This window comes from Rhinopithecus roxellana, chromosome 5 (assembly GCF_007565055.1).
Source record: "Rhinopithecus roxellana isolate Shanxi Qingling chromosome 5, ASM756505v1, whole genome shotgun sequence".
NCBI classification, from domain to species: domain Eukaryota; kingdom Metazoa; phylum Chordata; class Mammalia; order Primates; family Cercopithecidae; genus Rhinopithecus; species Rhinopithecus roxellana.
This window is the reverse complement of record NC_044553.1, coordinates 8,987,621-9,013,457: the sequence shown is the minus strand read 5'-3', so window position 1 is coordinate 9,013,457 and position 25,837 is coordinate 8,987,621. Positions and strand designations below refer to the sequence as shown.

Below are 25,837 nucleotides of genomic sequence, written 5' to 3'. Positions count from 1 at the left end.
CTGTAAAATTAAAACTTACAGAAACCCTGCCCCGTCTGTAATATGAAGAACGGTTTGTTGAATAAGCCATTTCAGTGTATGAGTTCAGACTTTTTCTTTAGAAATTATGTATCCTTATTCTCTTCAGATATGTGCTTACTGATAAAATCTTTAATGTGCTTTCAGCAAAAGTGTAAGGTTTTCATTTTTTAAATTTATTTGAAAAGATGCTGATCTCAAATAGTTAACAAATACAAATTTCCTCCTAGCAGGGGTTGAGATTGCATTATTCCCTAAATTCTGGCAGATTTCTCTTTCTTAGATTAGGAATGAAAAATCTTTAAGGCTTTTGGGTTTATACAGAGTCACATGTGGTGACTCAGTGGAAGCCATTGATTTAATATCAGATGAAATGCAAATTAATAGAGGCGATCATTATGATCTCACATGATTTGATAAAGTAATTAACCACGTCACTTACCATAAAGATACATAGGAGCAATTTAAATGTTTATCATTAGGGAACTGGTTAAATGACTTATGGTATAGTCACATAGTAGAAAATAGCCATTATAAATGTTGCTGTAAATTTTTATTCATTTAAATCAAAAGTGACCAATAACACAGTGAGGAAAAGCAGGTATCAAAACAATATGTGTAATATATTTATAATTAATATATCTATAAACAAAAAAGACATTCACTAAAATGTAAATAGTATTTATCTTTGAGCTGGGGAATTATGAATAATTTTTTATTCTGCCTGTTTTTTATAAAACATATATTTGCAGTGATTATATATTTCTTTAATAAACTGATGGCATTAAAAAAGGTGGGCAAAATTTTTGAAGACATTTTCAGTAGTAAATAAGCAGCTGCACACAAATTACTGTATTATGTATAATTTGAATCTTATAAATAGTCTGAAAATATTCCTGACTAAGGTTAAATATTATAAGGCAAGGCTGGAGGTTTCAAAGCAATAATAAAAATCTTTAACAGAAACTATATTACAGCTTTAGGATAAATAAAGGTGGAAAAAGTCTTTGCCAGCCAAATAAACATAGGTCCTTAAGATACTGAAAACTACTCTCAGGTGATGGATTAGATTTTTCTCTCCTGTCAGGGTATATTAAATCTCACATGAGCTGAACCTCTTTATGCACACTCATGGAGATAACACCATTTAGTCAAATCAGGCATAATTCCTATCACTACCAGATAGAGTTGCAGTCACGAATGTCTCACTTTCAGATTTTACTTGTGTGAATGAACTGTTGGACTAAAACTAACCATTATTAAAGTCTTATTTTTGTGAAAGTGTAGCATTATAAAAGGGGCACTGGAAGGAATTTATTTTAATAAACATTTTGTTTTGCTTTTCAGGGAAAAGTGAAGGTAAGTATAATTTCTTTATTATATATTACATATATGAATTTGTTTATACATTCAGATGTTTATTATGGCAAAGTTTATTTTTTCTTCCCACCTCTAAAAATCAGAAGAACTCAAGTTTTACTTATTTATCTGAAAGTCTGGAGGTACTAGCACAGATTAAGGGAAAGTGACTTTGTGTCTGGCTTCAGACGTTAGAAACAGCGTGCCTCAGCCTCTGATCATTCATTTGTATATTTTACCCTCCTGAATGTAGAAGCATGTCCACTCCCCATCTCCCCCATTGCCTCAGGCCAGGGAAATGTCCTCTCTCTTTTACTGTTGAACTCTAGGATCTGCTGGGTTTCGTGTGGGAAGGTTCTGGGAATGATGAGTGTTGATTTCAGAGCTGACTTCTAAGGTTGATGCTGACTCGTTGGATGTAGGTGTCATTGCCAAGTCTAACTAATGCTAACAGTTTCAACATACATGAGGTTTACTTTGTCTTTTTGCTTCAAGGATGAAATTGAAATGACATTTGGTATTCTTAAGACCATATGCTTAACAATATGGAAAGACTTAATGGTGCTTAGCTTTAGTCTGTCTAGGTGAAATTGCTAAAATGTGAAGTATCACTTTTCTTTCCCTCAAAATCTTCTATTTTCCGAACATCATTCTTATGAATTGCTTTTGCATTATGTCTAGATAACAGAATACTAAAGTCTGATAACATTGCTATTTTATTATTGTACTTTGTATTATAGTAACTGTAGCAGCCAAATAAAATGCTGACTCAGACCTGTTTGGAAGAGAAATTGTTTAGCAGTAAGATTATTTTTCCAAAGATGCCTCATATTTGCTACTGGTACATGTGATTCTACAATTTTCAGTTTTGAGTAACCTTATTTTGCCTTGAGTGTAAACCTAGTTCTATGCTATATTGTAGCCACATTAGAGGAGGCTACTATGATTTTAAAATTCTATTTGAAGACCTCTTAGTATCAGAAAAAAGATCGTTAACCTGTGGGAGCCATCCTTAGAGAAACTGTCTTATTATAAGTATTGATTTTGGTCAAATATCAAAGGGTTATTCCTGAGAGCTATCATATTGATTTAGACCACAGTCAGGTCAACTTGAGAATAGGTACTTCAGGATTATAATATTGAACTGATTTCTTGGCTCGGTGTGGTGGCTCATGCCTGTAATCCCAGCACTTTGGAAGGTCAGGGCTGGCTGATCACTTGAGGCCGGGAATTTGAGACCAGCCTGGCCAACATGGTGAAACCCTGTCTCTACTAAAAATAGAAAAATTAGCTGGGCATGGTGGTGCATGCCTGCGATCCCAGCTATGCGGGAGGCTGAGGCGGGAGGATCACTTGAATTTGGGAGGCAGAGGTTGCAGTGAGCTGAGATGGAGCCACTGCCCTCCAACCTGGGTAACAGAGCAAGACTCTGTCTTTAAAAAAAAAAAAAGACACACACACACACACTGAACTGAAAATTTCACTGGAAGCCTAGGTCCTAAGCAGTATTATCCCTAACTCCCTAATTCATGATCAAAAACTTGAAAAAAAGAATCTTGAAAATTTTTATAAGGAAATAAATTCCTTATAATCCCACCATCCCCAAATAATTAATAATTTGGTGCCAGGCACTTTTCTAAGCAATTTAAAAATATGATTTTATTTAATTCTTTCAACAATCCTAGGGGTATTATTCCTGTCTCCATTTTATAGATGAAGAGAAGTTCAGCAACTTGCCTAAAATAATATGATTTTTAAGTAGCAGAGTTAAGATTTAAATCAGGCAGTTTGACTCCAGGAACCACACCCTTAGTTACTACCAGATACACTTCTCTGCTAACATTTTGATATTTATGTTTTACATATATAAGTAGTTTTGTCCAACACTTGTCAACATTAAAGATGATCATATTTTTATCTTATTTGATAGGTAAAGTCATATATCTTTTGTTTTCATTTACATTTTTTATTGCCTGTAAGACCAAACAATTTTTGTTTCTTATTACCGTATGTATTTTTTCCTTTGTGAGTTTTTAAATTCATATTATTTACCTCTTTTTAAGTGGGCACTTTAGCATTTTTATTTAGTTTATGAGCTTTTTATATATTTAGGATCTTTTCCCTTTGTCATATTTGCAAATACATTTTACCAAGTTGTTTGCATTTTGCTTTTGTTTATGAAGTGTTCTGACAAATAGATGTTTTCAGTTTTTATATATTCCAATTTATTGCTTATTCCGTTTGCCATTCCTTCCATTATTTTTATGCTTGTTTGGTTCATTTTTAACATTACTGTAAGCAACTTTAGTAGAAAACACTGTACAGTGTTTATCATCTCTGTAGCAAATGCATACATGAATCTTTATAGAGTTGTAATGATTATTTCTGATGTCTTTTGTATAATATTTAAAGTAAACATTTTTATGTATTGCCATGTTCTACATTCTTTACATTCTTGTTTTCTTTTTTTTTTTTTTTTTTTGAGATGGAGTTTTGCTCTTGGCATCCAGGTTGGAGTGCAATGGCATGATCTTGGCTCACTGCAACTTCTGCTTCCTGGGTTCAAGCGATTCTCCTGCCTCAGCCTCCTGAGTAGCTGGGATTACAGGCGCCCACCACCATGCCCGGCTAATTTCTGTATTTTCAGTAGAGACAGGGTTTTACCATGTTGGCCAGGCTAGTCTCGAACTCCTGACCTCGTGATCTGCCCGCCTTGGCCTCCCAAAGTGCTGGGATTACAGGCGTGAGCCACTGTGCCCTGCCATTATTTTCATAGTTGTATGTTATTTGACCATGTTGACTAGTTAGATAGCGTTCTATCATGTTAATTTAGGCATTATTGTATTTGTAGAATTACTAGGCATTAAATATATTGAGAAAGATCTTACTAGGTCATAAGAATGTAAGTGATATTTGGTGTTTGTAACATTTTCCTGAATTGCTCTTTTGAAATAGTGAATGGCATGTCATATTATCAGCTAAATACAAATAATACCCCTCCAATACTGTCATCATTTTAATTTTTTTATAATTTAAAAGGCATGTAATGAATCCTTAGTCTTCATGGCATGAATTGTTATCAAGGATAGGTATTTTCCCATTCTTGATTGATTTACTATTTAAATTCTGCATTTTGACCTCATGTAAAACACTTTAACCAGAAAGTTATGAGACTGGGTCTACCTAGGGCAATGCTAAAGCCTTTTAAAGACCAAGCAGCAGACTGGTACTTAACTGAATCCATACCACAAACTTTTCTTCTTCCTTTCAAGAAATTGCAATTAAGACTTGGACTGTTAGGTTAAACAATCTTTAAATTGCTGTTTGGCACTAATTTGCTATAATGCTTTAAAACTTTTGAAAACTTTGTATTTTGGCATTTTCCAATCTTACGACTTATTTTTCTTTTGATTTCAGAGAACACTTTTTACAGTTGGCTAGAAGGTAATTAGAAACTTTAAAATAAATTTCAATGATTTTTTTCTCATGAGATTAATTTTATGTCTACAAGATTCACATGTGAAATTTTATTTCTAAGTCACTGTTTTTTCTTAGGTCTCTGTGTAGAAAAAAGAGCATTCTACAGACTTATATCTGGCCTACATGCAAGCATTAATGTGCATTTGAGTGCAAGATATCTTTTACAAGGTATGTGACATTTACTTTTATTCAGTTTACCACTCTTATTTTTAGATATTCTTAAAATTTTCCTGGCACTTACCTGAATGGGAAAAGATTGACCTGATTGAATATTAGGAAGTAAAAATTCACTCTTAAATGGTAGTAATCAGAAAGGTGGTAACTGTAGATACAATTGAACAGTTCAACATACTCTTAACTCTCTTAACCTTCTTTTAAGAAGCTGCTCAAAATTGTCCATATCACTTTGGAAATATTCTTGTTCTCTTGTGGGAATTTAAATAGCTCCTAACAGCACAGTTTGCTATTTGATAGATATTATTGTATCAGAACCTTTTTATTTGTGTGCCAGTATCAGGTCTGGAGTTTAAATGGGTAAAAGCCTTTCCTGCTGCTGTTCTTGCCTGAATACGGTTGAAAATGAGACTGTGGTTGATTTTCATCAGTATCATATTTCTTCTGGAATTAAAGTATCACAACTCTGAGAAACAAAATATAGAAACTTCCATTTTATTCATTGATTGATTGCTTGCTTGATTGAGACAGGGTCTCACTCTATTACCCAGTCTAGCGTATGATGGCCAAAACTGGGCCTTAGCCTGGGAAGGCTCTTGGCTTTGCCCAGGAGAAATTTCGAAGGCCAGCTGGTGGTGGCAGGGTACAGCAGCAGCAGAGGTACTGCCCCTCGTGGAGGAGAGCTGCCCCGTAGGTAGTGTGCCCAGAGCAGCAGCTCAGAGGCGGTTCTGCAGCCATATTTATAGTCCACTTTTTATTATATGCAAATTATGAGGCAGATTATGCAGAAATTTCTAGGAAAGGGGTAGTAACTTCTGGGTCATTGCTATGGAAAAGGGGTGGTAACTTCTGCATGTTGCCATGGGAATGAGAAACTGACATGGCACACTGGTGGGTGTTCCTTATGGAAAGCTGCTTCAACCCCCTCCCTGTTTTAGCTAGTTTTCAATTTGGTTCAGTGTCCTGAGTCCCACCTCCTGAGCCAAGTCCTACCTTGTACCTCATGACTACAGGAGCATGCCACCATGCCCAGCTAATTTTTAAAAATATTTTTTGTAGAGACAAGGTTTGGCCATGTTGCCCAGGCTGGTCTGGTCTTGAACTCCTGGGCCCAAGTGATTTGCCCATCTTGGTCTCCAGAGTACTGGGATTATAGCCATGAGCTACTGTGCCTGGCCATAACTTTGATTTTAAATGGCGGTTTAAACTCATTAGTAATTTTACTGTTTTTTTGTTTTGTTTGAGACAGAGTCTTGTTCTGTCACCCAGGCTGGAGTGCATTGGTGTGATCTTGACTCACTGTGACCTCTGCCTCCTGGGTTCAAGTGATTCTCCTGCCTCAGCCTCCTGAGTAGCTGGGACCACAGGCGCAGGCCACCATGCCTTGCTAATTTTTTGTATTTTTGGTAGAGGCGGGGTTTCACCATGTTGGCCAGGCTGGTCTCGAATTCCTGACCTCAGGTGATCCACCTGCCTCGGCCTCCCAAAGTGCTGGGATTACAGGCTTGAGCCACTGTACCTGGCCTAAACTCATTAGTAATTTTAGATCATCATTTTCAAATTATGTATTTAGGTTTTATGAATATGTTTATATTCAGAAGTTTGATTATTATTTTTTCATCTTTAAAAAAGGAAATTTTATTATTTTCCATCACGTGAATGAACTTGGAGGACATTATATTTGTCAAAACGAGCCAGGCACAAAGATTATTTCATGATTTCACTTACAAAGGGATTCTAAAAAACTTAATCTTATTGAAGTAGAGAGTAAAGTGGTGACCACCAGACACCAAGGTATTTAGGAGAAAGGAGGGTTTGAAAAGATGTTGATCAAAAAGTACATAATTATAGTTAATAGAAAGAATAAGTTCGAGATGTTTTTGTACAGTGTAGTGACTATAGATCAAAATAATGTATTTGTAGTTTTGAAAAATGCTGACAATGTCACTTGCTCTTGCCACAGAAACGTTAACTGTGTGGCCTAATTACCTAGAATTAAGCATTTGACAGTGTATATATACTTCCAAATATTATGTTTTACAAAGTAAATATACATTTATTGATTACAGATGGTAATGGTAGGAAAGCCACTGAAAGGGCAGGAGGCGTTGCTTATAGTCTTATGACTGGCCACTTTGTGAACACAATAAACAAGTTTGCATTAAAAAACCAGAAAAAGGTTTAATCTAAAAGTTGTCATGATCTTCAGAATTTTTTCAGAGAAAATGAACAAGAAGTTGACTACAGTTAGTTGACTAAGAATATAAGCTGTAGACTGACCTTCACCCACTAAAAAAAAAAAATCACATAAAATAAGACTGAGAAATTCTTCTGAGTTGTAATATCAATATGGAAAAGAAATATTATTTCAAATTTCAAATCCACAGAGATCATTTTATTATTTTTCTGCCTTTAACATTCATACTTAAAAATGAAAGATTTTGCATGCAAACATGTTGTGCTGTTAAGTGTGTCATAGAACATTAAATTTAAAATTCTTCATTTACAATTAACTCTCCTAATAATTTAATTTCTATGATATATTTTCTAGCAAATTTGATATGTGTCACACTGTGTAAGAATTAATTTTTTTTTTTTTTTTTTGAGACAGAGTCTTGCTCTGTTGCCCAGGCTGGAGTACAGTGGTGCAGTCTTGGCTCACTGCAACCTCTGCCTCCTGGGTTCAAGCAATTCTCCTGCCTCAGTCTCCTGAGTAGCTGGGACTACAGGCATGTGCCACCACGCCTGGCTGATTTTTGTGTTTTTCGTTAGAGACGGGGTTTCACCATGTTGGTAAGGCTGGTCTCAAACTCCTGACCTTGTGATCCACCTGCCTTGGCCTCCCAAAGTGCTGGGATTACAGGCGTGAGCCACCACACCTCACCTGTGTAAGAATTTAATAAGATTTTCCTTTTACAAGCAGAGAAAAACAATGTTAAGTTATTTAATCCTCTCACCTGTGGACAGTGTTTGCCTTTTATCTTAATTAACTGATGTGAAAGTTATATTGATAAGCAAACTCTCTAGTTAAAACCAATTTTTGAGTGCATTAAAAATACCAACTTTCTCATCACAACCTACAAAGTACCATGTAAAATGACATAGCATGAAGACAACAGTGAGAAAACTGTAGCCATCTCATAGAAAAAGAAGGAGAAGGGCTGTGATGAATACACAGTTAGAAGACACATAATAGGACAAACTAAAACTAAAGATAACTAGGAAATAAACAGAATTTCTCTTTAAATTCAGCAAGATTTAGCTTTTCAGCGTGGAAAAATGTTATCTCCATATGAAGAATCAATCTTATTTCTTCACTACTGATATTTTCCTTCTCTGACTTGAACTTACAAACTAACTGTAGCAGGAATATTTATGGCTTATCATGGAGCATTTGTTACACAGCAAGTACTGTATGTTTGTTTGCTACATTTATATATAAAAAACATCCTCATGACTTGTGAAGCATCCCTAGTTCTTACCTGAACAAATTGACTCAATAAATATATAAATTTACTTATGTCAATTATAATGAGAATAAACTAAGTAAAAAAAAAAAAGGCTTATGGAGAATTCTTCAAGTAAAAGAACAAATGGAATGTCCTAATTAAATATAATACACAATTTTGGAAATACATCTAAAAATTGTTTTGTGTGTACTACTAAATTTTATAAAAATCATTCTTATTAGTCATGACCAGCTCACATAATGAATACCTCATAAACTATAACAAAAAATTATAAGAGACAAGAAAATTATAAGTCTAGCATAAGAATTAGGCAAAGAAAAACAGAAAATTCTGAATCATAAGTCAGAAGATTTTACAGTAATGAATTTAATAAAAAGCAGTATAGATTTGCTTTCAGCATTTTTGAGGTTTTCAGTTTTCTAGTAAATTAGTCACCTTATTAAAACATTTGTTTTGTTCCAATATTGCTCTGTTCTTCTGAAAACAGGTACAAACTCATACTTACCCAAACACAGTTACTCTATAATTTTCTTGCACCTATGGTTTATTTTTAGAGTAATATATGTGCATAGCTAACTCTATGTAAATCAAAACTAAAATTCTGTATGTTTGCAGGCAGAGAGACCACATGTTCAAAGAAAAATACATAACACATTTTTTTAAATGTTTAAGCAGAACTCAGAATTTTAAGACTCAGGATTTTATTTATATTTATAAATAATTTTTATTATACCCATAAAAATGACCCTGTATTTTCAATAGCAATTTAATTGTGCATTTTAAAGTAACTAAAAATGTAGAGTATCAAGAAACTTCATCTGCCCTGATGTGATTAATACATAAATTATATGCCTATATCAAAATATGCCATATATGGCATAAATATAAACAGATACTATGCACCTACAAAAATTAAGAATGATTTTTATTATTAATAAGACTTGCTTTTTCAGTAAAACATCGAATTCATTGTAAGGATGGGTTTCAGAAAATAAAATATTAATATAAAACTATTAATGGCTAAATTGTGAAAAATCATTTTCTGGTTGTTATTATATAATTTAAAATGCAAAATGAAATTAACTTCTGTAGGCATGAATAACCTAATATAATTAAAGTAAAAATTGTCAAATTCAGTTTTTAATATTTAATTCTTCTTCCTTAGAGACCTGGTTAGAAAAGAAATGGGGACACAACATTACAGAATTTCAACAGCGATTTGATGGAATTTTGACTGAAGGAGAAGGTCCAAGAAGGCTTAAGAACTTGTATTTTCTCTACTTAATAGAACTAAGGGCTTTATCCAAAGTGTTACCATTCTTCGAGCGCCCAGATTTTCAACTCTTTACTGGAAATAAAATTCAGGATGAGGAAAACAAAATGTTACTTCTGGAAATACTTCATGAAATCAAGTAAATTATATATTAAAATTTATACATTAATAGAAGAGTGACAAGTAATGTACAAGATAAATTTTCTTTTTCTTTTTCTTTTTTTTTTGAGACAGGGTCTCCCTCTGTTGCCCAGGCTGGAGTGCAGTGGCACGATCATGGCTCACTGCAGCCTTGATCTCCTGGGCTCAAGCAGTCCTCCCATCTCAGCCCAAGTAGCTGGGACTATATGTGCAAACCACCACACCGGGATAATTTTTGTATGTTTTATAGAGATGGGGTTTTGTCATGTTGTCCAGGCTGGTCTCGAACTCCTGGACTCAAGTGATCCACCCACCTTGACCTCCCAGAGTGCTGGGATTACAGGTGCAGGCCACTGTGCTCTGCCTGAAATTTTTAAGTATTCATTTAGAGAAAGGAAAACTATTTAGAACATAATTAAAAGTTAATTTTGCTTGTAGGTCTTTTCAGATTGAATTTTGCTTTTGTTTTTATTTTGACTTGGGTACTGAGAGGCACACATTTTTAGTTTTAAGAGCCATTCTTTTAGTATTTGATAATGTATTATTTTCATGTTTATTTGAACCAATTGGATTTGGGGTCAAATTTCGGCACTTATAATTATGTTATGCAGTTAGAATCGAGATTTGAGGCTTGAGGATAAGAATTTGTTTTGGGGCATCGGAGTATTGGTTTTACTATGTTTTCTCCTCTTTATTTATCACAACCAGGAAAATGTTGTATTAGCAGTACTTTTAATATTTACAACACATGAAAATGAATATTCTCTGTTTTAAAATGCAGGTCATTTCCTTTGCATTTTGATGAGAATTCATTTTTTGCTGGGGATAAAAAAGAAGCACACAAACTAAAGGTAATTATTTTATACTTTATCTTAATCATTAGATACAAACTGATTAACACTTATGCAGATATGAATATAAACCCATAGATAGTACTCACAGAAGTAGAGAGTAGGCCACGTGCGGTGGCTCAGGCCTGTAATCCCAGCACTTCGGGAGGCTGAGGTGGGAGGATTGCTTGAGCCCTGGAGTTCAAGACCAGCTTGGGCAACATCGTGTGAAACCCTGTCTTTAATTAAAAAAAAAAAAAAAAAAAAAAAGAGTAGAATGGTGGTTACCACAGGCTGGGGGTGGGGGGTGGGTGGGGAAAAAGGAGATGTTGATCCATGGGTACAAAGTTTCAGTTAGGGAGAATAAGATTTAGTGATCTGCTGCACAGAATGGTAACTGTGGTAATAATTCATTGTATATTGCAAAATTGCCAAAAGTGTAGATTTTAAGGTTTCCACTATACAAAAAATGATTATATGAGGTGATGGATTTGTTAATTAGCCTGGTTTAATCACTTCACATTGTAAATATACATTAAAACATCACATTGTATCCATAAACCTATAAAATTTTTGTCAATTAAAAAATAAACACATGTATGTATACTTAACAGTAAATCTTGATATATACATCTTGAAATTAATAAGAAAAAAATCAGAGTCATAATCTTTCTTTTCCTCAAAAAAATCAAGTCCAAAGGCAGGTGCCACTTAAAGTCTATTTTGCATTAGATTCAAAGTAACACTGATATCTGTATATTGCTGTACACCTTATAGATGTCTTTCACATTGATGATCTCATGTAATAGATGTAATAAATTAAAGGAAATGGATCCAATGCATGAGTAGCATATTAGTCTATCTTTTGCTGAAGAGAATTCTGAAGATGATGTTGTTTAATTAAAAGATCTTCATTAGTGGGAGAAGGTACAGTGTGATGTTTTATCATTCATCTTTTTTATTGTTATTGAGAAAGGATCTCACTCTGTCACCCAGGCTGGAGTGCAGTGATATGATCACGGCTCATTGCTACCTTGAAATTCTGTGCTCAAGCGATCCTTCCACCTCAGCTTTCTGAGTAGCTTGAGTAGCTGGGACCACAGGCATGTACCACCATGCTTACCTAATTTTTTTTTTTTTTTTTTTCAGTAGAGACAGGGTTTTGCTATGTTGCCCAGTCTGGTCTCAAACTCCTGGGCTCAAGTGGTCCTCCCACCTCAGTCTTCCAAAGTGCTGGGATTACAGGCATGAGCCATTGCACCCCCTTCCATTTATCTTATTCACTGGGAATTAAAGACAGTTACGAATACCAGTGTGCAGTTGGGAAAGAATAGATTCGATACCCCACAGAATGGGGTCTTGTCATTGCCTTGCCTCTTAATAGGGTCTAACCTCAGGCAAGACAATCTCTGAGTATGTATTTGCCACATAATACTATAAATATCAAACATCACCAGGAATATTTATTATATACTCATTATGTGCACAGCACAATTTTTTGTCATTAAAAGGAAAGAGAGCTTCTACCCTCAAGGGATTTCCAGAGGGGGTCAAGTAAAATTATATTTCTCTTCTCTCTTACAAAGTTCTACTGGTAAGTAAAGGCAGGTGGCCCTCCGTACTACTGGGCTTGATCTGATTTTATATATGTATATACACATACACACACACACGAAATTATATATATGTACATATGAAATCATATATATATATATATCACAGAATCTTTGTAGAGTAATATTATTGAGTAGTTTTTTTTTTTTTTTTTTAAAGTAGGTTTAAAATTAGTACCTCTTGCTTGGATGTCATCTGGTCATAGAAAAATAGTAAAAATAAAGTTAGTACCTCTTATGGAACAGGTACTGAAACACAAGATAGAGAATATTGTTAAGATATGGTAACAATTAACCATGATTTGGGCTTTGTCTTAATAAAGATACTGGATATAGATACTAGATATGGTAGATATGTATAGATAGATTTCTGTATAAATATGTCTGGTTTCATACATATTGTATATATATTTTTGTTTTTTTAAGAGATAAGGTCTTATTTTGTCACCAAAGTTGAAGTGCAGAGGCACAATCATAGCTCACTGCAGCCTGGAACTCCTGGGTTCAAGCCGTCTTCCCACCTCAGCCCCCTGAGTAGCCAGGACTACAGGCTGGCACCACTATGCCCTGCTTTTAAAATTTTTTTGTTGAGTTGGAGGTCTCACTCTTTTTGCCCAGGCTGGTCTTGAACTCTTGGCCTCAAGCAATCCGCCTGTCTTGGCCTCCAAAAGTGCTGGGAGTACAGGTGTGAGCCACCACCATAACCAGCCTGATTTCATCAAAATATTTACAAATATCTTCCTCTGCTTCTTATTCTTTCTTTCTGTAATGAAAGAAGCTGATTTTATGCACTCAGTTTTTTTGCTGTTAGATAATACTTATTCTTGACTTCCCATCTACCTCCTACTTGAAGCATTCTTGCTACAAATACATACCTCAGTGCTTATATAATCTGCCTAAACAGCTTCCAGGAACTAGAAAGTGAGGGGGAAGATGCTGTAATAAGACTTCTTTTTTTCCTACTATTTTCAATATGTCCCTTTTTTTTTTAGTTTACTTGCTGCTTTATTGGAAAGTGTTCTGGCATCAGCTCTTTTTATTTTTTTTTTTTTTTTTTTTTGAGATGGAGTCTTGCTCTGCTGCCCAGGCTGGAGTGCAGTGGCCGGCTCTCAGCTCACTGCAAGCTCCGCCTCCCGGGTTCACGCCATTCTCCTGTCTCAGCCTCCCGCGTAGCTGGGACTACAGGCGCCCGCCTCGTCGCCCGGCTAGTTTTTTGTATTTTTTAGTAGAGACGGGGTTTCACCGTATTAGCCAGGATGGTCTCGATCTCCTGACCTCGTGATCCGCCCGTCTCGGCCTCCCAAAGTGCTTGGATTACAGGCGTGAGCCACCGCGCCCGGCCTGCTCTTTTTAAATTGTGCAGATTAGAAAGATTTCTCACAGTGTTATAATTTGATCAAAACTCAGAAACACTCACCTTTAATGTCCTATGAAGTTTAGGTAGAGATTCTTTATGTAACAGAGAATTTTTCTGAATCTTTTACAGGAAAGATGTGAAAAACAAAACATGCTACTATCAAAGATTTACTTTTTTAAAAAGTGGTTTCTGGTAAACATCGATTTGAACAGTCATATTTATAAATTAATTTTAAAAATCTCATCTTGTTTCCTTAGTACCCTATCAATGTATGGTTAGAAATACAGGACTTGTATGAAGGAGAATTATTTAGCATTCAATTCAAATAGAATTTGATCTCATTTGAAGACTTGTAAAATATTTGAGAATTTGCGCAAGAACTGGTCAGTTGGTTTCACTGAATATGAATCACAGAATGCTTGATCATTCTGTTGACTGGCTGTAATTTAAAGTGATGACCTAAAACTGTATGTCTAAACAAGTAAAATCTGTAAGTGATTTAGGTACAGGTTATTTTAAGGACCATACTTTTTCTAACCTGAGATAATTAGGGGATATACTGAAGTTATTGTACATGATTGTTATTTGTTAAGTCACAAGGATTTTCTCCTGTGAAATCCTTACTAATTTTTACTAATTTGATCTAGTAAATTTCTAGTCTATTAATTTGGTCCTAGCATATTAAGTTCACTTAAGCAGAAGATGCATGCTATTTGATGTGCTTGGTTTTAATTTTACAGTGTTTATTTGGCTATTGTAAGCAGCCATGCCTGCTCTCTGTACATGTCATACAAAGACTTACTCAAGAGCTGTCACTTTCAAGTATTTGAATTAACGTAGAATCAAACATTGAAATTAGCGTCTACAAAAGCAAGCACAATCTTTTAGAACAGAGGCTTCCCACTCTCACAAGTATGAGAGTCTCTTATACTCAGGAACTTTCAAGGCCTCTTCTCATGACAGAGTATTTTTAGTACCTGTTGATTTTGAAAATATGATTGCCAAAAGGCTACCATGCATTTAGTAACACTTTTAAAGTAAAAGTTGTGTTTTATTGATCATAACATTTCTATCCATTTGGAAATTTATAGTGCATACATGTGAGCTATTTATTTTGTGGTATACAGTCTTGTCTCCATGTGGATTTTGTAGATCCTCATAATAACTATTAAGTCTTCTAGAAGTCAGCAGCTCATAGGATGGGAACATGTTCTTTAGAGTAACCTTATTACTCTGTTATTATTGTTAAAAGTATGATTTTTCTATAAGTTTTGGTCAAAGCTGTAGTTTAAAGAAAACCTAAAAGATCACAGAATCTTTGTAGAGTAATATTACTGGTTAGTTTTTTTTAAGTAGGTTTAAAATTAGTACCTCTTGCTTGGATGTCATGTGGTCATAAAAATAAAAAAGTTAGTACCTCTTACTGGACAGGTACTGAAACCAAGATAGAGAATATTATTAAGATATGGTAACAATGGCTCACGCCTGTAATCCCAGCACTTTGGGAGGCTGAGGTGGGCGGATCACAAGGTCAGGAGATCGAGACCATTCTGGCTAACATGGTGAAACCCCATCTCTACCGAAAATACAAAAAAGTAGCCGGGCGTGATGGCTGGCGCCTGTAGTCCCAGCTACTCAGGAGGTTGAGGCAGGAGAATGGTGTGAACCCGGGAGGTGGAGCTTGCAGTGAGCCGAGATCCTGCCACTGCACTCCAGCCTGGGTGACAGGGCGCTGCTCCCTCTCAAAAAAAAAAAAAAGAAAGAAACCTTCTTCACTCATTCCCTCCCTCATTCCTTCTGGTAAATGATGGTCTCTAACCCTGCCTCACCCTCCTTTCTCCACCTATTGACATATAGTTAATCATCTACAATGGACACCTTGACAAAGTTATTTTGTATATTTTTGCAGATAGTTTAGCTTTGGAGTGAGGCAGGCCTGGGTTCTAAGTTTTTTTGTTTACTAGATATGGGAATTTAGGCAAGTTACCTAAACACTCTGAATCTTGTTTTTTACATTAGGTGTAGATTATAATAATATCTACCTTTGGATTCATGGTGAAGATATAATGAGATTGTATATGTAAGGATCTGGTATGTAAAATCAATGAATATTAGTGCTCTTCTCATTTTTGGTACCCCATTGTACCTTGCACAGTGTTAGGCACATAGAACGTGCTCTGAAAATACTTAGTAATTGACTGTATATTACATCTTAATAAAATTTTGTTAAATTGTTTTCAGGAGGACTTTCGACTGCATTTTAGAAATATTTCAAGAATCATGGATTGTGTTGGTTGTTTTAAATGTCGTCTGTGGGGAAAGCTTCAGGTAAGCAAATCTAGTCATTCCTATTTCTCATTTACCCTTTGCATGAATAATTTTCTAATTTTTATTTTTTTCTTATTTCTGTTATAGACTCAGGGTTTGGGCACTGCTCTGAAGATCTTGTTTTCTGAGAAACTGATAGCAAATATGCCAGAAAGTGGACCTAGTTATGAATTCCATCTAACCAGACAAGAAATAGTATCATTATTCAACGCATTTGGAAGGTTAGTTTGAATGTACTGAAATTGCTTCTGGTAGCCAAGTAAGTCTAAAGCAACATATATGCTCTCAGAAAAAACTGGGTAAGGAATATCCTTTTTGTTTTATTTATTTATTTATTTTTGAGATGGAGTCTTGGTCTGTAGTCCAGGCTGGAGTGCAGTGGTGTGATCTCGGCTCACTGCAACCTCTGCCTTCTGGGTTCAAGTGATTCTCCCAACTCAGTCTCCCAAGTAGCTGGGATTACAGGTGCATGACACTACACCTAATTTGTGTGTATGTGTGTGTGTGTGTGTGTGTGTGTGTAGTTTTAGTAGAAACAGGGTTTCACCATGTTGGCCAGGCGGGTCTTGAACTCCTGACCTCCAGTGATCTGCCCGGCTTCACCTCTGAAAGTGCTGGATTACAGGCGTGAGCCACTGTGCCCAGCCAGGAATTTTTTTTTTGAAGAAATCATTTCATTACAGAATTACGGGATATGAAATACCTCAAGTATGTAGACATATACAATTGGTACACGATGGTCTTTATTTTCATCTGTTGACTTTTGTAATCATAATTAGGGTGAGGCATGGTGGCTCATGCCTGTAATCCTAGCTCTTTGGGAAGCCGAGGTGGGTGGATCACTACAGGCCAGGAGTTTGAGACCAGCCTGGCCACCTCTACTAAAAATACAAAAAATTAGCCAGGCGTGGTGGAGCATGCCTGTGGTCCCAGCTACTCGGGAGGCTGAGGCAGAAGAATCGCTAGAACTTGGGAGGCGCAGGTTGCAGTGAGCCAAGATCATACCACTGCACTCCAGCCAGGGCAACAGAGCAAGACACCATCTCAAAAAAAAAAAAAAAAAAAAAAAAAACAGAAAGAAAGTGCATACATGTAAATATAAAATCATAATTATAATTACTGATGGAATTTTAATATTCATCTTATCGAATTTGTATATTAAAAATTGTTTAAAAGCAGATTTTTTTGCTATCCAATTATTTCTGTGGTGCTAGAAAAATCATGTTGTTTAACATAGGTGTACATGTAAAACTCTTTGTGAATTCACCATTATATAAAAAGGTTAATGATTCTTTTTAAAACAATTATTTCCCATCAAAATGATTAAAGAAAAGCACGAAATAAGGAACTTACATTAAGATATTTACAGATGCATTCCTTCTGGCCTATCATGCAAGAAATGCTGAGATTTATAAAAATTAATATTTTTTAAAGGACTATATTTCCTCCTTTAAAAAATATTATAATTTTGGGCTTGAAATAATTGACCTTCAAAATTGTGTCTCTCACACCCAGGGGTTTGATAGTTAATATTTCAGTAATTATTCTACTATTTTTTTCATGATAGAGAGCAGAACTAAGTGCACTCAAAATAAGAAACAAAATTTACTTTACAAAAATTACTGAAAACAATGTAGTCATACATTTAATATTCTTTTTATAGGCCAATAGCATTGATTCTTTCTACATTTACTAAATATGGTGTATTTTAAGTATTCATATACTTATGCATTTAAAAATAGTTATATTTCTGTGTTTATATACTTTATACTTGTATACTTTAATATTAAGCATATGAATACTTTTATGAATACTTATACCTAAATATTATATTTGTATACTTACATATTTTATACCAAATACTATATGCTTTAATATAAAGGGAGTATACTTATGAATGCTTAAAATACAGAAGTGTTTAAATACTTATGTATCTCATACTTAGGTATTTGATTGATTGACTGATGTGAGCTCACTGAAACCTCCGCCTCCCAGGCTCAATAGATTCTCCCACCTTACTCACCTGAGTAGCTGGGATACAGGCACACACCACCATGCTGGGCTAATTTTCTTATTTTTTGTAGAGAGAGGATTTTGCCACATTGCCCTTGCTGGTCTCAAACTCCTGGACTCAAGTGGTCTGCTCGCCTTGGCCTTCTAAAGCACTGGGATTACAGGCATGAGCTACTGCACCTGGCTGTTTTTTTTATTTAAAAGAATTTGGCTTTTTAGAGATAGGATCTGGCTATGTTGCCCAGGCTGGAGTGCAGTGGAATGATCATAGCTCACTGTAACCTTGAACTCCTGGGCTCAAGCAGTTCTACTTCGGGTTTCCAAGAAGCTACGACTACAGGTATACACAGCCATGACTGGCTGATTTTTAAATTTTTTTTGTAGAGACCGGGTCTCCCTGTGTTGCCCAGGCTGGTCTCAAATTCCTGGCCTCAAGCAGTTCTCCCATCTTGGCCTCAAAAAATACTGGGATTACAGGAGTAAATCACTGAATCTGGCATGCATATTTAAATACTTTTAAAATAACTAATTTCTGGACATTAATATCTTAGTTTTACCATGTCAAATTAAGAACTAAAATATATTAAAATACATTAAATGGTTTATGCACCTGAAATTTATTGAAATAAATTACTTTAAAAATGTTTTAAAATGCAAAGTGAGTAACCGTTACAGGTAAAATTTATCTAAGATGGTTTCTGAGTGAAATATTTTTTGGTTACAGAATTTCTACAAGTGTGAAAGAATTAGAAAACTTCAGGAACTTGTTACAAAGTATTCATTAAAGAAAACAAGCTGATATGTGCCTGTTTCTGGACAGTGGAGGCCAAAGAGTGGAATTTCTTTCAAAGGCATAATAGCAATGACAGTCTTAAGCCAAACATTTTATATAAAGTTGCTTTTGTAAAGGAGAATTATATTGTTTTAAGTAAACACATTTTTAAAAATTGTGTTAAGTCTATGTATAATACTACTGTGAGGAAAAGTAATACTTTAATAATGTGGTACAAATTTTAAAGTTTAATATTGAATAAAAGGATTATCAAATTCATATATGATAAAAGTGAATGTTCTAAGTGTCTGAAGCTAGCATTTTGTGTAATAAGTTGTAATATAAATAAAACTATGGTAAATGTGGCAAGCATTTAATAGGAAAATGCTAAGGAGGCCTCATGAATGACCCATAATTAGCAATGTAGAATTTTTCAATACATTTAGGGTTGCTGGATTTAGCAAATAAAAATAAAGATTGTCTAGTTAGATTTGAATTTCAGATAAACAACAATTAGTTTTTTAATATGTTACATGGAATATTTGGAAAATACTTACACTAAAAAATTATTTGTTTGAAATTCAGATTTAACTGGGAGTCTTGTATTTTATCTGGCAATCCTAAAATACATTGGTATGAAACAAATCACTTTTAGAATGATATTGCTATTTTGACTGGGTTATTTGTGTGTGTAGAAATGTACAATAACAACTCAAAGGCACAGGAGATTTCTAAACATTGTGAAAAGTTGAATACATTATATATTTATTCTCATAATACTTTCCCTAATACTAAATAAAATTTGGGGAATACTTTTTATTTTTATATAATTTCCAATTTACAGAAAAGTTTCAAAAATAGTACAAAGAGTTCTCTTACCCAGATTCACTAATTGTTCATATGTGCTTTATCTTTCATGCTTTCTTTGTACACACATGCGCGCACACACACTCACATGCACATACACATGCACGCACACACACACAATTTTTCCTCAATCATTTGAAAGTCAGTTACAGACATCATGCCCCTTTAACCCTAAATACTTCAGTGTGTAATACTGAATAATTTCTAAAAATGATTTTCTCAGAAAAAACAAAACCTCCCACAATTCTGGAACTATACTACTATAAGCCTTAGAATAAATAATAATTTCAAGTTCCAGTCTAAAGTTCTTTTTGAGTTTTGTTGCCCGTTTTACGCTTGATGTGTATAGTAATAGGGTAGGCTATTTATTTTATTAAAATTTTTTTTTAGAGACAAGATTTTGCTGTGTTGCCCAGGCTGGAACTTGACCTCCTGGGCTGAAGTGATCTTCCCACCTCAGCCTCCCAAGTAGCTGGGAATACAGGTGTCTACACCATACCCAGTTTAAGTTTTGTTTTTTTATACACAAAGTTCATTTCCTTTGTCTCCCTAAAAGTGAACTGTAATTTTGGGAGGTTTTCATTAGTGGAAGCTCTTCATTTATAGAGCTATTTGAAGGGGTTTAAGAATTTATATCACATGGTAATTGTACAGAAAAAGAAGCTATATACCTCAAAATCATGTGCCCTCTTTACATATGTCTTATCAGGTATAACATGTTGAAATGTCCCATTATTAGTAGAGTGGGGTTTATTTATATAGTGGTTAAGAAATGTCAGTTGACACTGCTGTACACTTTTTCTTCTGTGTCCCTAAGGCCTGCTACAGTGCCAAGCACATACTTGGTATCCAATAAATATTTGTTGGATGAATGTATGCATATGTATTCAGTATATTTTAAATGAATAATCACAGAACTAAGTTTAATAATGTGTCCTATTTTCCTCTGCCACTTCATTTTCTCTAAGGCAGGAAAAGAAAGACATTAACCCACTAAATAAGTCAATCCTCTTGGAGACTCAAAAGACTATGAAGTGATCACTCTATATAAAATACAGTGTGGGTTCAAATGGCCATTTTTTGTGTATTCCTCTGTGTCATCTTATGCTGAATTTCCTTTCCTTTTTTTTTTTTTTTTTTTAACAGCCAATCTTTTTGAAGGAATATTCTTACCTCTACTTTGTCACCTTCCACTGGCTCCGCAACTAAAATCTGCCATTTGGCTGTATAGTTAACAGTCCCTTCCTGTGAAGTCTAAGATCAATTCTAAATCCACAGTTTAATTCACAAGCTATTTGACATTTTTGACAACCTGTACTTGAAAGATTTATTCCCTTGATTTCTTACATTTTGCTCACTCCTGAACCCCCCCCTTTTTAGCTTCTTCATTTATTACTTAAATGTTATTCCTCAGGCCTCCATTTTTTTTCCCTCTTAATCATAACACCACTTCTCACGCTTGGGTCATTTCAGTTCAGCAATTCCTAAATCCTTATCTTTAGCCAAACTCCTCAATCCATCTGCCTGCTGCACTTGACTTGGTTGTCCCATAGACACCTGTGCGTGTCTTAAAACATTCATTCTCTGCAAAACCTACTCTTAATGCCTGTGTTCCTTACTTTGGTTAATTTTAGAACCATTATATTCTACGTTTGCTAGGCTCATTCCTCTCCTCCACCTTCCCGTATCATTTAGTGTTTAAGTTTTACTGATTTTATCTCCACCTCTCTGATACATCACTCTTTCATCTTCATTGCCATTATTAATACCTATAGTACTAACCTGCCTCCTATACCTAGCTGGTCTCCTCTCTGTTGCTCAATGTTACCAGAGTAGGCTTTCTAGAAGCACTCTGACAGCATTACTCCCTAATACCCTTCCGTGACTTCAGGAACTTGCAGGAGAAAGCCAGACTCCTCTGTTTGGTGTACAAGGTCTTCTGATGTGTAATGTGTTTCCTCCACTGAATGTTCTGGTGAAACAGACTTAACAGTTCTTCAAAAGCCCCATATGACCAGGTTTCCCGCCTTGGTAAATGCTGTACTCTTTGCATCAAGTGCACTGGTCATCCTTCCCCACTTGGAAGATTCCTATGCATCTTGCAGGCCGGACGTAAGCACTTCCTCTATAAAGTCTCCCTTGCTCCACTCAAGGAGAGTCATCTAACTTCCACTTCTGTGTCACCACTGTAATTACAACCTACCTCTATTGTATGTCACTTAAATTGTACTGTATTGTTTTATTTTTCAAAAGTCTTCTTTACTAGAATGTGAGCTCCTTAAGGGCAGGAAAAGGAACCTTTTTATTTTTTGCATCTCCATAGCATAGTTTTTGGCATATGAACGTTTAATAAATGTTTGTTGAATAAACTGATTTTAAAGTGACATCTTTATTATATTAGAGGTCCTACCTTTATTCCAAATACTTTCACTCCCTTCACTTTACAGCAAGGGTCAGTAGAGTCCCAAGGATTTGTAGACTTCAGGGGGTCAATAAAGCTGAAATTGTATTCAAGATTTGGTGTGGTTTTTGGTGGGTCATGAAAGGGGTCTATTCTGGGGAAAAAAGGAACTTCTTTCATGGGAAAAGGCAGCATCATTGAGGAATTTCTTGAATAATCAAAGAATACCTTCCTAGGATTATAAGGTAGATAAATGGATTCCTGTTTAAGATTCTAAAGGGACGGGGAGAGGTGTTACAAATTATTTCATACAACAATTTTTCTTAAGCTTAATGTTTGAATAAAAATGTACTATCTAATAATGTATTGACTTTTTTTTTTTTTGATACGGAGTCTCGCTCTGCCGCCCAGGCTGGAGTGCAGTGGCCGGATCTCAGCTCACTGCAAGCTCCGCCTCCTGGGTTTAAGCCATTCTCCTGCCTCAGCCTCCCGAGTAGCTGGGACTACAGGCGTCCGTCACCTCGCCTGGCAATTTTTTTTTTTTGTATTTTTTAGTAGAGACGGGGTTTCACCGTGTTAGCCAGGAGGGTCTCGATCTCCTGACCTCGTGATCCGCCCGTCTCGGCCTCCCAAAGTGCTGGGATTACAGGCTTGAGCCACCGCGCCCGGCCATGTATTGACATTTTAAACTGCATGGCACTTCATGTCAAACTGGTGTATATTAAGTGATATGACATCCAGATGTAAGTAATTACCCGATCACTAAAGGCAAACTATCATTTGTAACTCCTGATTTTTTTCTCTTTTTTTGTGGTAGCAGTATGTTCTTATCCTTATATGATAGAAACTCAGTATAGTCCATTATAAGAGATGAAGAAAACCAGACCTCTAAATAAAAGCACAAACACTTTTATTTTCAATAGTAGTGTTTTGTTACAATTTAGTGAAACAACAAATAAATACATTCATTGGCCACAGCTATACTTTTACAACCAGTTTGAAACTGATTATATAGCTGAGAAACACTGTTAAACAATAAAAAAGGCAGCTATGCATAAAAAAGCCACTTTAGCTATAAATTACATTTTCCATAAAACTACAACCAACTACAATGAGTGGTAAAAGTTTCAAAATTAATGGCCACCCAAGTGAAATGATGAAAACAAATAGTGCTAATCACTATAGAATTACACATGTAAGTAATGAAATTCACTTTTTAATGAACAAAAATGAAGGTTTGATATTGTCATCATGTGCTTCAGTGCAGGATGAACAGGGAATCGGTAGCCCTTTGATTTTATAAACAACTTTTGAGACCAAACTTAAAGTGCTCCTAGTGCTTTGGAATTTTTAAGCAAAGATTGGGCCAGAGTGTATCTTTATTTGTCTTTGGTGATGTGTTAGATGTGTATAAGGAGACAGATGCAAGAATTTGGGTACCCTAGTCAGTGATAAGAATAAACTTACAAATCTCAAATTTGGAACAATCAACTAATGCAGCAGAAAGAACCAAGTTATTTTTTCTGAGAAATTTTTAAAAAGTAATCTTTTTTAGTTTGGTTAAATAGGAACATTATCAAGGGGAACCTTACCAGAAAAACTTCATCACCTTGAACCCCGGGGATTAAAGAAGACAACATATCTTTTGAGACAGCTCTAGATGATTAGATACGTAACATTATTAGCAAAATAAACAGTTGGCATTCTGAGAAGAAATCTAACAACTGAAGTTGTAATAAAAATATGCTTTTGTCACTTAATACCACGGTTAACTTTTTATATTATACATATTTAAATAACTTGGTTACAATGAGAGAACTTACAAACCCAAAGTAACATAATAAGTATATGCTTCTGATTGAATACAAAGTCATTTTGTATCATAAAAAGAAGAAATTTATTTGTCTCTGTACTTGCCTCCCAAAAGATGGAAAGCATTAACAATTTCAGTTTTTCCTTAGGGTTTCAACCTAGTGTTTTACTTTTGTGAAGTTACTGTATCAGTTGTTAAAAAGTTGAAATACATTTTAAGTAAGAGAGGAAATAACATTCTAATCAAAGTATAAAACAGAAAAGGATACTCGTATTAGTTTCAGTTCTGAAGAAATAGATAGCAGACAATTGTAGTTAGTCTTTGAGCATGTTGTGACAACTTCCCAATGTTGCTTGTTCCCTTGGCATCTTGAGGTATTCAGCATCTACTTCTTTCCATATAGACACTGGTACAAAGTGCATTTTAAAATTCTGTATTATCTTAGCCTACCATTTTCTTTTTTTTAAGATTTGGGATAGGACATTTAAGACAGTTTTAATGTAATTCTAAAAGTACTCCAAGATTGTTAACCTGTGGTTTTATACTTACCTAGTTTGTACATTTACTTAAATTTGCTCATTTAGTCTAATGCTGGAATTAATTTGAATTCAATTTAATTTGGCTTTTCCCATATACAAGATATAAAAATGTGAAAATCATAGGAGGAATTATATGTCTCACAAAGTATTGCACTTGAGTTCACTGCAATAATGTATCATGATTTCATTTACCTGAGGACAATCCTGATTCACTGCTATAACATGCTTCAGAGAAATCAAATACTTTTGAAAATATATTTATGTTTTAATTTAGAATTATACATTTTGTGAATAATTCTTAAATGCATCTCTAAACTTGTTTAGTCCCAAGAAGTTTCTACCAAAATCTCCCTATGCAAAAGTCACTATTGCTTTCTTGAAGAATCATGCTTAAACTACTACATATATCTCAATTATACAAAATAATCAACTGACCAATTCTACTCAAAATAGCCACACCATTTTCACTGGTATATTTTCCTCTTGAAATTATTGTGGCCTCCAAAGAACACTGCTGGCCATAACTAATGGATTACTACTATCATTTGTTTAAAATGATTGAATTTCAGTCGCTATTTTAAAATCATGCTTAAAAGAACTGTCTTCAATGATTACACATTTTCAGTAGATTTTTATAAAGAATGAAACATTTTTATGCCTTAACTGTGCACTGTTCACACTATAAAATTTTTATTAAGATTTCCATATAGAGCATACCAATGAATATACAGGCTTTGATTTTCATAGGAAAATTGCCTTCCAGTTTGGTGTACAATATAGTATTCCAGTGTGAACATTGGCATATGACTTTGGGGACTGCAGTGACTGTTTCAGAACAAAGATAAAAGTGCACACATGCATTTGATGTTCCAAAGTCAGGATTTTTGGAGGCCATCAAGTGCCTTAAGATCTACTCTCTTTTCTCCTACTCCAAACTTTCCATTTTACTTCATTTTACTATGAAAAGGTCAAAAATAATAGCTGTGTTCTTTACCAAACACAGCCACACTTCCAGATTTTGTTTTCAGTTGCAAAAGATAATGGAATGTTTATGTAGATGGAATTTAAACACATCGAATATACACATTTATGAAAAACAACTCAAGAATCATGACTTGGTGATGCTGTCAGTTTTGTGGCGTCACATATAAGCTATGATGATCGTTCAAATCTAAATTACTACAAGTAAAGAGCAAAGGAGCAGTATCTGTCATAGGTCCGTTCAGGTGGGGAGTGACTGTGTAACTGCTGCTGCCACACCCAGTCATGGTGCCATACCAGCCCAAACTTTGCGAATTTGGTAAACTGCAACAAAAAAAGGCAAAGAAGCCATAGGACTATGATCAGGATATATGAAGTCACATTTGAATTTTTAGCATTTTCAATTAA

General features: G+C 35.0%; 2 protein-coding genes across 3 annotated transcripts in view; one reads left to right on the top strand and one right to left on the bottom strand.

Moving 5' to 3' along the window:
* ERO1A (endoplasmic reticulum oxidoreductase 1 alpha) overlaps positions 1-22,068 on the top strand; it is a 59,674-nt gene extending 37,606 nt beyond the window's left edge. The window contains exons 9-16 of the mRNA XM_010372072.2: positions 1,366-1,377; positions 4,795-4,821; positions 4,933-5,025; positions 9,667-9,913; positions 10,697-10,766; positions 15,957-16,043; positions 16,131-16,264; positions 18,781-22,068. Coding sequence (XP_010370374.1) covers positions 1,366-1,377; positions 4,795-4,821; positions 4,933-5,025; positions 9,667-9,913; positions 10,697-10,766; positions 15,957-16,043; positions 16,131-16,264; positions 18,781-18,841 — 731 coding nt within the window. The 3' untranslated portion in view covers positions 18,842-22,068. The remainder of the gene's footprint in view (positions 1-1,365; positions 1,378-4,794; positions 4,822-4,932; positions 5,026-9,666; positions 9,914-10,696; positions 10,767-15,956; positions 16,044-16,130; positions 16,265-18,780) is intronic.
* Positions 22,069-22,989: 921 nt separating this feature from the next.
* The window catches only part of GPR137C (G protein-coupled receptor 137C), an 87,346-nt gene continuing 84,498 nt past the window's right edge, over positions 22,990-25,837 (bottom strand). Inside the window, exon 7 of one of the 2 annotated variants that reach the window (XM_010372074.2) lies at positions 22,990-25,753. In XM_010372074.2, coding sequence (XP_010370376.2) covers positions 25,576-25,753 — 178 coding nt within the window. In that variant the 3' untranslated portion in view covers positions 22,990-25,575. The remainder of the gene's footprint in view (positions 25,754-25,837) is intronic. The other variant, XM_030930983.1, reaches the window with a different exon arrangement.